The sequence below is a fragment of the Stegastes partitus genome, unplaced genomic scaffold, assembly GCF_000690725.1.
Source record: "Stegastes partitus isolate 25-593 unplaced genomic scaffold, Stegastes_partitus-1.0.2 Scaffold2116, whole genome shotgun sequence".
Taxonomy (NCBI): domain Eukaryota; kingdom Metazoa; phylum Chordata; class Actinopteri; family Pomacentridae; genus Stegastes; species Stegastes partitus.
Window position 1 is genome coordinate 54,706 of NW_007579847.1, and position 11,234 is coordinate 65,939.

The 11,234-nt window shown below is 44.7% G+C and overlaps 1 protein-coding gene across 1 annotated transcript; it reads left to right on the plus strand.

Moving 5' to 3' along the window:
• The first annotated feature begins 782 nt into the window (after positions 1 to 782).
• On the plus strand, positions 783 to 10,916 carry meis3 (myeloid ecotropic viral integration site 3). The gene is made up of 12 exons (XM_008304018.1): positions 783 to 794; positions 4,328 to 4,467; positions 4,719 to 4,893; positions 4,975 to 5,025; positions 5,131 to 5,181; positions 5,292 to 5,441; positions 5,613 to 5,721; positions 6,454 to 6,599; positions 7,269 to 7,345; positions 8,185 to 8,243; positions 8,327 to 8,413; positions 10,717 to 10,916. The coding sequence occupies exons 1-12, from the start codon at positions 783 to 785 to the stop codon at positions 10,914 to 10,916; spliced, it is 1,257 nt and encodes a 418-aa protein (XP_008302240.1).
• The last annotated feature ends 318 nt before the right edge of the window (positions 10,917 to 11,234 follow it).

The window sequence follows — 11,234 nt, forward strand, 5'->3', positions numbered from 1 at the left end:
ATTCCCAGCCGTGACATTTTCCAGCCTGTCGCCGTATGCTGCGCGGACAGCGAGCGCAAGGAGCCAAAAAGGCGAAAAAGAGAAGAGAAGAGAGAGAGAAAGAGGGGGGATAACGCTGCCTTGTCGATCCCGCTCCTCCGACCAGCACCGAGCATCCCGACGCGCTGCGATCCGGAGCGAGAGACGCACCAGGCGGAGGCGAGGCGCTGCAGGAAGCCGCTGCTCTGCTCCAAACCTTCCCGGACTCCACCGGCCCCGAACACGACTGGATACGGCGCGTATTTACGTCTCGGTGGGACATTTTACACCGTTTACCGGAGCCTCGTATTACTCCTCCTCATCAGCCAATTTGCGTTTAATAGGCTCCGAGAATTGTTATAGCCTTTATTACCTCTCAGCCATCACCATTAAGGCTTCCATAGGCAATAAGGTATGAGGATGTGCGTCCATAAAAAGCTCCGGTCCCATCATTAGGCTGTAATATAAAACGCCACGGACTCGGAGTAAACAGAGGGAGCAGGTCCTGACTGTTTTCAATCCGCTGCCTCCTCTGTTTTTGTTGAATCATTACAGGCTTGCTTTTATTCTCTCTCCATCTCTCTCTCTCTCTCTCTCTCTCTCTCTTGTGATGTTAATCATGTTTACAACTTAATTGCTAATAAAAAAAACAAATGCACTTTTTATTTCCAGGACCCCAGAGACAGAGAGGAAGGCAGCACAGCTCGCCGGACTAGCCGAGCGGCGCATCATCATCTCCGGGGTTGGACTGGCTGTCGAGGCGCATGGAGAAGAGGGTAGGTCTGCTTTAATGAGTGCTTTAACCCAGAGCTGCCTGCTCGGAGGGGGGAGACGTATTCTGATATCGCTGCGGAGGAGAAGTAATTAAGAAAAGCCACGGTAATGGGAGCACATGGTTGGGAATCCTCCTTGCAGTGCGCAGTCCGGGTTAGCCGCCGTATGAAAACACAAGGCCCTGTGGAGACCCGAGCACTGGGCTGCTGCTGCTGCTGCTGCTGCTGCTGGCATGGACTTCATGTTTAGGGGACAATTTTAAGGCTTTAAAACTATTTAGAAATTCCCTGCAAGAGCAAATAAATGTTTATACTTGAACACTTTTATCAAGATGCACAAAAAAACTTTTAAAGCTGCTCTCATCCAGAAAGGCTCAGAGGAGGTTGTGAGCAACTTGCAGCGTTGATTTGCATCTCTGGATTCCTTAGAATTACTGTGCCAGTCAGAGCAGGGTTACAGAGTAGGTCATTAAGAGGCAGAGCAGAGCAGAGGAGATGCAGCTCTTCAACTCGGTAAGTAGGTCAGTTTTTTTGCTACAGTGATTCAGAGGCTTGGTGGTGGTGGAGGAGGAGGAACAGGCAGAGGCTGACGGGCAGCAGCAGGACTGAGACCTCAGTGCAAGAAAGCAATTAGAGATGTACAGTGTGTGGACAGAACAATCACTGCTGTATGCAAACAGCAGAGAGAGAGAAGGCCAGACATGCACAGACACAACCACCTGTACCAGCAGCAGCAGCCTCAAAACCGCATTTAAATACAGATGATCCAAAGCAAACAGCAGGAGTAGGTGTAAAATAGACGTTACTTTTTGGGTAGAGTGCGTCATTTGTTGGCACAGGTTGTGTAAGGGGATTACTGGGTGTTAAAAGTTCAATTTGACTGCGTCATTCAGCTCTATATTGTGGTGTTTTTTGTGCACTAATGACGCTGATTAATAAACAGATTTGCAGATTTGTTCTGTCGTGCAAAAAATGTTAGAAAATTCAAAAAAATAAATAATTTGTGGCGTAAAACGCGCGTAAACGTTTGGGAATTTAAAATAGTTCCAGTTGTTTTGAGTCACTCCAATCTGCAACAGGTTCCGTTTAGTTTAGTCTGTTTTACACCCAGTAAAATCTAAGAGTGATTATTTTCAAAAGCTCTAATTGTTGCCCAACAGTTTACATACTTTGGATAACTTTAGTATTTTTTAAGTCCTTGTTGAATAATTTAAATATATTAAAATAGACGTGTTCATTTAATGTGGAGACTTCTGAACTTTATTCCAGCGGTTTGCTTTTCTGTATGTTTTTGAAGGTGAAGAACAAATAGGAAATTTAGTAAATTAGAAAAAAAAAACCCTCTTGTTGGATATTTTCGCTTTGTCTTGACTTTAACCTCAAACAATGTCACGTTTTCACTTTTATAAACTTACGCACCGACAGAACTGAATTTGTTTGATTGTTTTTACTTCGTTATTTGTTGTGTAAAAATTGCGGAAATTTTAAATAAAAACTTTCGCAGTTTAATCAAATGCAGATGTTTATAAAGTTAAATACATTTATTAACGTCTGTTGAAAGAAAAATACGTTTTCTTTTTGTTCATCTCTTCTTTTACAAAATGTCTGACACGTAGTTGGACGCAGTTTCGTCTTTTACTTTTTCTTTTACAAAATGTTTTTTGTCGAATACAAACTCGGTTCCACGGATTCGAAACAGACAAACTGACGCTTTAGAACCCGGCACCAGCAGCCCAAACACGCCTGTTAGGCCTGAAACAACTGTTCGGTTTGAAAATAACACAATTAAAACTCGTAATGAAAATGTTGTCTTGCCATCTGAGGCCTGTTTACCAGCTCCGTGACTTTTAAAAAATGGAAAATTCGCGGAATTTGTCATCTCAACTCGTGCGCTTTGATCCGCTTGACGCACAGAAACTCGATAGGGGCCGTGCGTAAAGAGAGACGCGCAATCCGATAGCGGTGATTGTGTTAATAGCCGGCCTCCATAAAAACTAGAAGGTGTCCGGGGACAGGGCCTCAGAGCAGGTGCTTTCTGTGATCCCGGTGGCCATATGGGACTCTGAAATACAACAATTTGATAAGCCATTTAGGACAGTGGTTCCCAAAGTGGGGTCCGGAGACCTCCAGGGGTCCGGCAGAGGGGTTTCCAGGAGGGCAGTGTGTGCACATGAAGAGGAATAATTTGATTTCCCAGAGGTCGACATAGACAATATGCAAGGATAATTGCATTTATGTTGGGTCTCACTGTTACTGTCTCACCACTTTATGCCTCCATCAAACATTATCTCAAACACTTCTGGACAAAAATCTTGGTGAATTCTGACAGTGAGAAAAATAACTAGAAATGCAGTTTAAACGGCTGCAAATAGAAGAACAGATATAAATGAATCACCTTCCCTGCTGCTACCTCGAGTCACACATTTCTGCAGTAAATCATAGTAAAACCTCTTGTTGCTGCTTGCCGAGGGAATAGTCTCCACAGAAAAACTAGGCTAAGCACATCATAACTTTTATGGCTCAGTTAAAATAACAGTGAAGTGGAAGGTGTCCGGGCCGGGCCACCAAGCCGGGCTGTCGGTCTGTGATCCCGGTGGGCCTGCAGTGGACAGCGAGTCCCTTTAATCCAGCAGAGAGAGAAACAGGAGCAGATCTGCTGACCTGAGCAATGTCGCCTCAGAGACAGAAGCTGCAGTGAGGCACAAATGAGCTCCGTAACACAGAGAGAGGTGGAGGGGGAAGACAAGGGAGTCAGACATGTATATTCATGACATGTATATTCTGAGTGCTGCTGAGTGTATGTTTGTGTCTGGATGTGCATGTGTGCGTCATTGTGTCTGCCAGCGTGCCATATGTGTGTCAGAGCCTCAGCGTTCGGCCCCACTGAGGCTGTCACAGCACGGCTCCCGTCTAGTCTGAGTTTAGGAGGGAGGAGACGACATTAGCAGCTACAGGCTCGCCGCCGTCTTCCTCCGAGGATCTCAGCTCCCTCCTTTCTCATCTTCCTCCTGAGCGCCAGCAGACACAAGACTTTTCAAGAACTAAGAGGAGCTGCTCTTTAATCTTGAATGCGGTGCATGTCTGCTGGCGCTTTTGAAAGGGTTTCACGAGGGTTTCGTAATCCTGAGAGTGGTGGAATTTTACAGCAGAGTGTAGTTCTTGAGCTGAAGTAAAAACAACAACAACAACAAAAAGATGAAGAAATGAGGATACATGCACACACACAGAAGTGGAGTTTAAAGTACAGAAAACTGCACACACACACATCAAATTATTCCTGGAGAAAATAATTGTCAGATAAATCAAGATTGAACAATAATGCCAGCTGAAGCTCTCAAATATCTGCAGAAAAAAAGCAGCAGTAAACTCTAATTTATATTAAACAACGGAACAAAACCCCATCAGGTCGACTGACTGTACGCCAGTCCAGCAAACCCCCCGACAGCTCGGCCACATAATAACATCACAGTCAGGTTTGATGTCAGACAGCCGCAGATGTCTCATGTTTTCTGTCTTTCCATCTAATTGTGTTTCAGTATGAAGAGCTGGTGCACTACTCAGGGTCGGAGGGCATGTCGTTGGGGGGGTACGGGGACGACGTCAGGGCGCTTCCTCCCCCACAGTACGGCCCCACCATCCCCGACTCCCTCAAACACCACAAAGACCAGATCTACGGGTGAGCGTGTGATTTATGTAGCCTGTCAGTGGCTTCATGTGCACTCGCGGCACATTAACATGCAGCACGTACACTGTTTGTGTGGTAAATATGAAAATACATGTAAGTGTTGGCAGCTGTCTGCTTCATAAATACTGTGGTGTAAAGTTTCTCCTAACGCATTCTGTAAATGTGTACACTATGTCAACTGTTAGTGTGTTTATGTAGAGTATGTTAACTGTGTGTGTGTGTGTGTGTGTGTGTGTGTGCAGTCACCCACTGTTTCCACTGCTGGCCTTAGTGTTTGAGAAGTGTGAGCTGGCCACCTGCTCCCCCCGAGACTCCGCCTCCCTCTCGGCCACCTCCCACCTCCCCGGCATGACCAACCACAGCGACGTCTGCTCCTCCGAATCCTTCAACGACGATATCGCCGCCTTTGCAAAGCAGGTAAATGACGGCCGCGAGAGCCAATCAGACAGCAGCTGACATGGAGCCGATTTGTTGTGATTGGTTGAATTTGTGTTGCAGATTCGTTCGGAGAAACCCATATTTTCCTCCAACCCTGAGCTGGACAACTTGGTATGACGCCCCAAGCGACGTCACGCTAAAATATCAAATTCAGCTTCTCACATGTTGCATTATGGGGTATGGCTGCATAATTAACCTGCTTCCTCCTCTCCACAGATGATCCAGGCCATACAAGTCCTTCGCTTTCATTTGTTGGAGTTGGAGAAGGTTGGTGGCACTGCAACACGCTTTTATTTGAATATTTCTTCTTCTGGAAAGCTCTGATGTTATGGTGGCGTCAACAGTATGCACTGATGAGAATACATCTGTGTCCTAAGGTGCACGACCTGTGTGATAACTTCTGCCATCGCTACATCACCTGTCTGAAGGGCAAAATGCCCACAGACCTGGTCCTGGATGAGCGGGAGGGCGGCTCCAAGTCTGACATGGAGGACTTCACTGGATCCTGCACCAGTCTGTCAGAGCAGGTGAGGCACTGAATGTCAAGCAGCCTGTGGGAAGGACTCGGCCGCTCGCATGTCCACCTGAGTCCACTGGAAACCCGAGTAATGACTCTGTTGTTTCATGATTGCTTGTTCTCTCATCTGCTGGGAATTCCCCGTCTTACCTCCAGCCTCCCTCTTTCTCTCCCGCTGCAGAATGCGTCATGGTTACGGGAGCCGGATGAATGTGCCACGACTCCTCTGGGAACACCAGGCACCTGTGGCCTGCCTTCACACAGCACAGCAGACAACTGCAGTGACGCAGGTACACACATGCACACACACACACACACACACACACACACACACACACACACACACACACATGCACACACGCATGCAAATGGAAAATACTGTGTGTGCAAAAACACCGTTGCTCAGTGAAGATGCACGCAGGAAAACAAAGGTGTGCAACCACATCCATGCATGTTTTCTGTCCCTGTTACCTGCAGCGTGTCCTACAATAATAATAATAATGATGATGATGATGATGATGATGATGAAACAAGCTGTTATTGTGTGTATTAACTGGCAATAAATCAATTGGTCACTTTATTTTTAAGCTAAAATAGGAAACATTCTCTGTTTTCAGCTTCTCAAATGAGATAATTGTTGTTTTTCTTTGTCTCATGTGACAGAAAATTAAATATTTTAAGGTTTTTGAGTGTTAGTTGAACAAAACATGCAAACTAAAATAATTACTGTCGTTTTGATCAATGATGGGCGCCATTTTTTTCATATTTTTTGCACGCTTGACAGCAATTTACCAATAAATGAGATCACTGCAGCGCACTGATCATTGATTTAGTAGCTGTTCATAACCAGCAACTCTTTTTAATGCCTCAGTCTGATTAGAGTCCACATAGGGCGGCTTGGGGAGGCTGAAAATGGAGGATTGTGGACACATTTAGGCTTTGACATGATGAAATAATAGCACAGGGAACCATAATAGACACTCATGTCTGCTGTTACTTGAACACGATGGTTCCTCCTGCAGGCGACGGTCTTGACGGAGGCGTGGCGTCTCCCAGCACAGGAGAGGAAGACGAGACCGACAGAGACCGAAGGAACAACAAGAAGAGAGGGATCTTCCCCAAAGTGGCCACAAACATCATGAGAGCGTGGCTTTTCCAGCACCTGTCGGTCAGTTCGCGTTTTCATCTTCTCACTGCATCAGAGTTAATTAATACACCTGGAATTAATGAGCGTGGACAGTAATTCAGACCATCCTTGTAGCCAAACAAAGAAAGCCCGTGTGTTGTAGCGCGCTGCGTGAGAGAATAATCGGTGGAAAAGAGGATTTAGTGTGGGACAAAACGTCACCGACAAGAATAGACAGCGAGGGGAAGCGAGTGTATAATGGAGGTCAATTAAATTAAATGAAAAATCGGGGGATTAAGTGATTATGTGAATATGCTCGCCGTTGAATAATTGTTGAAGTGATAGAAATGGAGTGAGTAATTGTTGGTGAGGTGGTTAGATTGGTAATTAGCTACTAAATGAGGCAGGTCAAATGTTGCTTCACTCCAATTATTACAGAGTGTGAGAGAGAAACACGGGGAGGGAGCGGAGGCTCGGCGAGGTTGAAAATGTGAGAGCAGATGTGAATTCAGATGGAAGGTCATCAATATTCACACTGAGAGTTCACACACATTATTTCACTCTGGAGTTAAGCCACAGCTTCAGGTTGCCTCCAGATGATTCTCCTGTTGATCTGTGTTCTTTTACTGAGGAAAACTGGAAAACATCGCGACCCAAACACACTCTGATGTGGGTTTTTTTTTGCTTTAACTGGACTCTGTGTTCTTGCAGCACCCGTACCCGTCCGAGGAGCAGAAGAAGCAGCTGTCGCAGGACACGGGACTGACCATCTTACAGGTCAACAACTGGTCAGTGCTCTCCTAATCAATGCACTAATTCTGCCCCGCGGCTTATCAATAATCAGTTAAACTGTCTTGTTTAAGATGTAAAGCGTCAACTTTCAAATTAACATGACGGCTGTCGTGTCAATAATATATCAGGAGGACAGTGTGCTGCAGAGATGAGTTGTGTCTTTGCAACCCGCATAAGTTGCATTTTCCATCGTGTGAATAAATGTTAATTAAAAATAGGCGTCGCTTTTACAGGACGTTAACAGACGACTGTAATCTGCTTTATTGGAGTGCGCCCTACAACAGAGGATGAAACGTCCATACCAAGCATTTTTTCCCAAAGCTGCAGTGCCATAAAATCCACTCTCTCCATGTTCATAAAACAGAATTGCAAATCAATGTCCAATAATCAGATTATTTACTGCTCCCAAATTTCCCATTCCCTCTGCAGGCACACACACTGAACACACACACACACACACACACGGCCGAGCTGCTCATCAGATATTTCTTGCAACATGTTCTCCGTGCAGCAGGATTTTATTTAACTGTATGTTAGAACTGAAAAGTATGACTTGTGTGTTAAACAACGGATTTTGTCGTTTGACGGAAGCACGTTTGTATTTGTGTTCCTGCTGCAGCATCACACACAGCAGCACCCGATCAATGCAGATCAATCAATTATCACAGGGCCGATCGATAGCTGCTCTGGCCTAACGCTGATTTACTGTGCCCTCTGAAAGGGTTAAGTGGTTGTAAAAGGGAAAAGGTTAATAGTCTCCCGGTCAGCCTTTTTCTCCATTAACGGGTGGCCTTGTCCGTCCCTCTCTCTCTTCCTCTTTATGTCTCCGGTGAAGGTTCATCAACGCCAGGAGGAGAATCGTGCAGCCGATGATTGACCAGTCAAATCGCTCAGGTCAGCTGCTCACTAATCCTCTCTGCCTGTGTGTATATACTGTACGTAGGAGTGTGTGTCTGAAGGTGTGTGTTGCCTCACAGGTCAGGGGGGTCCCTACAGCCCAGAGGGAGCAGCTCTCGGGGGCTACGGCCTCGACGGACAGGCCCACCTCGGGCTTCGAACGGCAGGTACGGCAGCCTGCAGGGACACTAGCGATAAGGATCTGGTGATGTGATCCTGCTATCTTATTCCTCGGTGCCACGGGGTGTTAAACACACACTCTGTTGCACTGGGTGACACATTCCTTCCTACACACACACACACACACACACACACACACACACACACACACCAACACTGCAGTTCAGTCTGATTCAGTCCCACATTCACCGGCCTGCTGCTGGAGACACTCACTGGAACACCGAAAACAGATTAGAAATGATGACATCACGCTAATTAGAAATGACCACGACGTCATCATGACATGAGAGCGTTTGTTTTTGATTTGTGCCGTAAAGTTGGAGTCAACAGAAAGTATGAAGAGGTTTTAGTTTTGGTCTTTTTAGGCCTGTTTGGATCCTTTATTGTCATGGTTTGGTCACATTTAGCGTTAAAAACTCCCCGAAGAAGGCTTCAGGTCGAAACATGTCAGAGTTTTTTAGGTTCAGCGTGACCATGCTGTGATAATAAAAGTATTTTAACTGTGAAACAAGAGAGCGTTTTGGAGTTTTTCAGATTTTCAGCGTGAATCTACTCCAGTACTTCCACTCTACCTTGAAAAAAAAGAAATATGCTTTGGCCTTATAGGGGAGAAAGCTTTAATAACAAACAGGAGTTAAATATTTGTACTTGAGATAAATCATTAAACACTATAATTATAGAGACTCAGCAGCTATAATATTTAGCAACGTTTCTGCTACCTTCATGTGGAAAGTTTTGGATTGAATCTTTAATTGTCACTGACAGATTTATTTGTACACAAAATCTGTTTTCTGCCACTTAAAAAAAAAAAACCCATTTTATCTCAGTTATTACAAACTCATGCTGTGCTGCCTGACGTTGTTATTCTAACTCTGGCAGAGAGCCCAAAGTGTCCGTAGATACCACATATATCCGTCTGAATGTTTAGGAAAACGTGTCTAAAATGACATCCAGATGATTCTCTTATTAAAAGCATGAGATCTTTTTGTGTAAACATCGTGGAGCTTCGTTAAGATCTGGAACGAGCAGATACAGAAAGTGATGAGTTGAACTGGATGATTTCTTTTTTTTTTTTACTATATTAAAGTAAAGAGCAGGAGAATAGTTGCACACTTTAGTGGATATGAACCAAATCAATATAATTTAAAACTTACAAATAGAATATTTTGGTAATAATTGTTCCAAAAGATACATTAAATGCTGATTGTTAAACACAAACACACAGAAGTCAGCGCTACGGTTTATTCATGGAGCTTGTATTTATTCTGCTTTTAGCCTTTATTGCATGACTATAAAATAACATGACTGTTGTGAGGCTGTTTCGTGTCACAAGCCCAACATCTGGATGCTTCAACCACCTTCAGTCGTATTTTGTGGGTTGTGGACTTTGAGAATCACTGTTCAAACTTGTTGACGTTTTAATCTCTAAGATAATAAACATTTAAAAAATGAGCAAATTTAGGTGTAAATTGTGGTTTTAGTTCGTTTCTAGTCCAACCTACAGTCTGCACTCTGCAATACAGGTCGGAATACGACTCAGCAACATATAATTAGTAATTTAAATGTTCATTTGCAAAAACAGATAACTCCGGTTTTTGGAGATTTTCAGAAAACTTGTTTTTTTGTTGTTTGCTTGAGATGATATCAATCAAACTGAAGCTGAGTGGATTTGACTCAGTAGAAATGACAACAACAGAGAAAACCGAAGTTAAGTAGACGATGGAAAAGTGGGTTTTGAAATTAGTGAGTTGTCTGTTTTTTGCTCTTCAAATGCTCTTCTTCACTCGAACTTTCAGGCTAGTTAACCTCCTATTACCTTCAAATTTACTGACATCTTTCATCCTTGGGTTCAAGTTGAACCCAGCAATTACAGCCTCCAGAAAATATCATCATTAAAATTGTTACCCAAGCTTATGTGAAGAGTTCATTTGCAAAAACAGATAACTCCATCTTCACAAACCTTCATGAACCCACTTTTCCATCGTCCACCTGAGACAACGTCAGTCAAACTTAAGTTATCTCTGTTGTTGTCGTTTCTACTGAGTCAAATCCACTCAGCTTCAGTCTGATTGATTTTAACTCAAGCAAACAACAAAAATAAGTTTTCTGAGAATCTACAAAAATTGAGTTTTACAAATGAACTCTTCATGTGTAAATACGCCTTTAAGTAAAACTGATAAAATGATATCAGTGACTTATTTAGAGATGTGAAACACTGCAGAGCGTTGAACTGTTCTGTGCTTTACCTGCACATTCCCTGAACCCTCACGGACATTTGTCGCCCCTCCAGGTCTCCAGGGGATGTCCTCTCTGCAGGGCGACTACCCCGGCGCCCTGCTGTCCCAGCCCGGCTACCCCCCTCACCCAGGACCGTCCCTCCACTCGTACCCGGGCCCCCACCCTCACGCCGCCATGCTGCTGCACCCGCCGCCACACGCACACCCCGCAGAGCCGCTCCTCGCCCAAGGACTGGACATACACGCACACTAGCCGCGGCGGGGAGTCGGTCGGCGTGTGCGTTCGCGACGGTCGGGGGGGGACACATGACTGTATGAATGCGTGTGTGTGTGTGTGTGTGTGTGGTGGGAGGATGTGTATGCATGTGTGTGTGTGTGTATGTGTGTGTGTGTATGTGTAATGACGCATATAGTACACTATTTAAAGAAAAAAGACACATTGCTCTGAAAGTTTACATTCCCCACTGAAAGACACTGACCTCAATGTAGCTGTTCCACCCATTAACACACACACACACACACACACACACACACGCACACGAGTAGACATAAACATGACACACACACACAC

Excerpts from the sequence above, each read along its gene's own strand:
- meis3 (XM_008304018.1), top strand. Across the intron at positions 5,722-6,453 it reads AGACAACTGCAGTGACGCAG|GCGACGGTCTTGACGGAGGC; the intron begins GTACACACATGC and ends TTCCTCCTGCAG. Across the intron at positions 6,600-7,268 it reads GGCTTTTCCAGCACCTGTCG|CACCCGTACCCGTCCGAGGA; the intron begins GTCAGTTCGCGT and ends GTGTTCTTGCAG.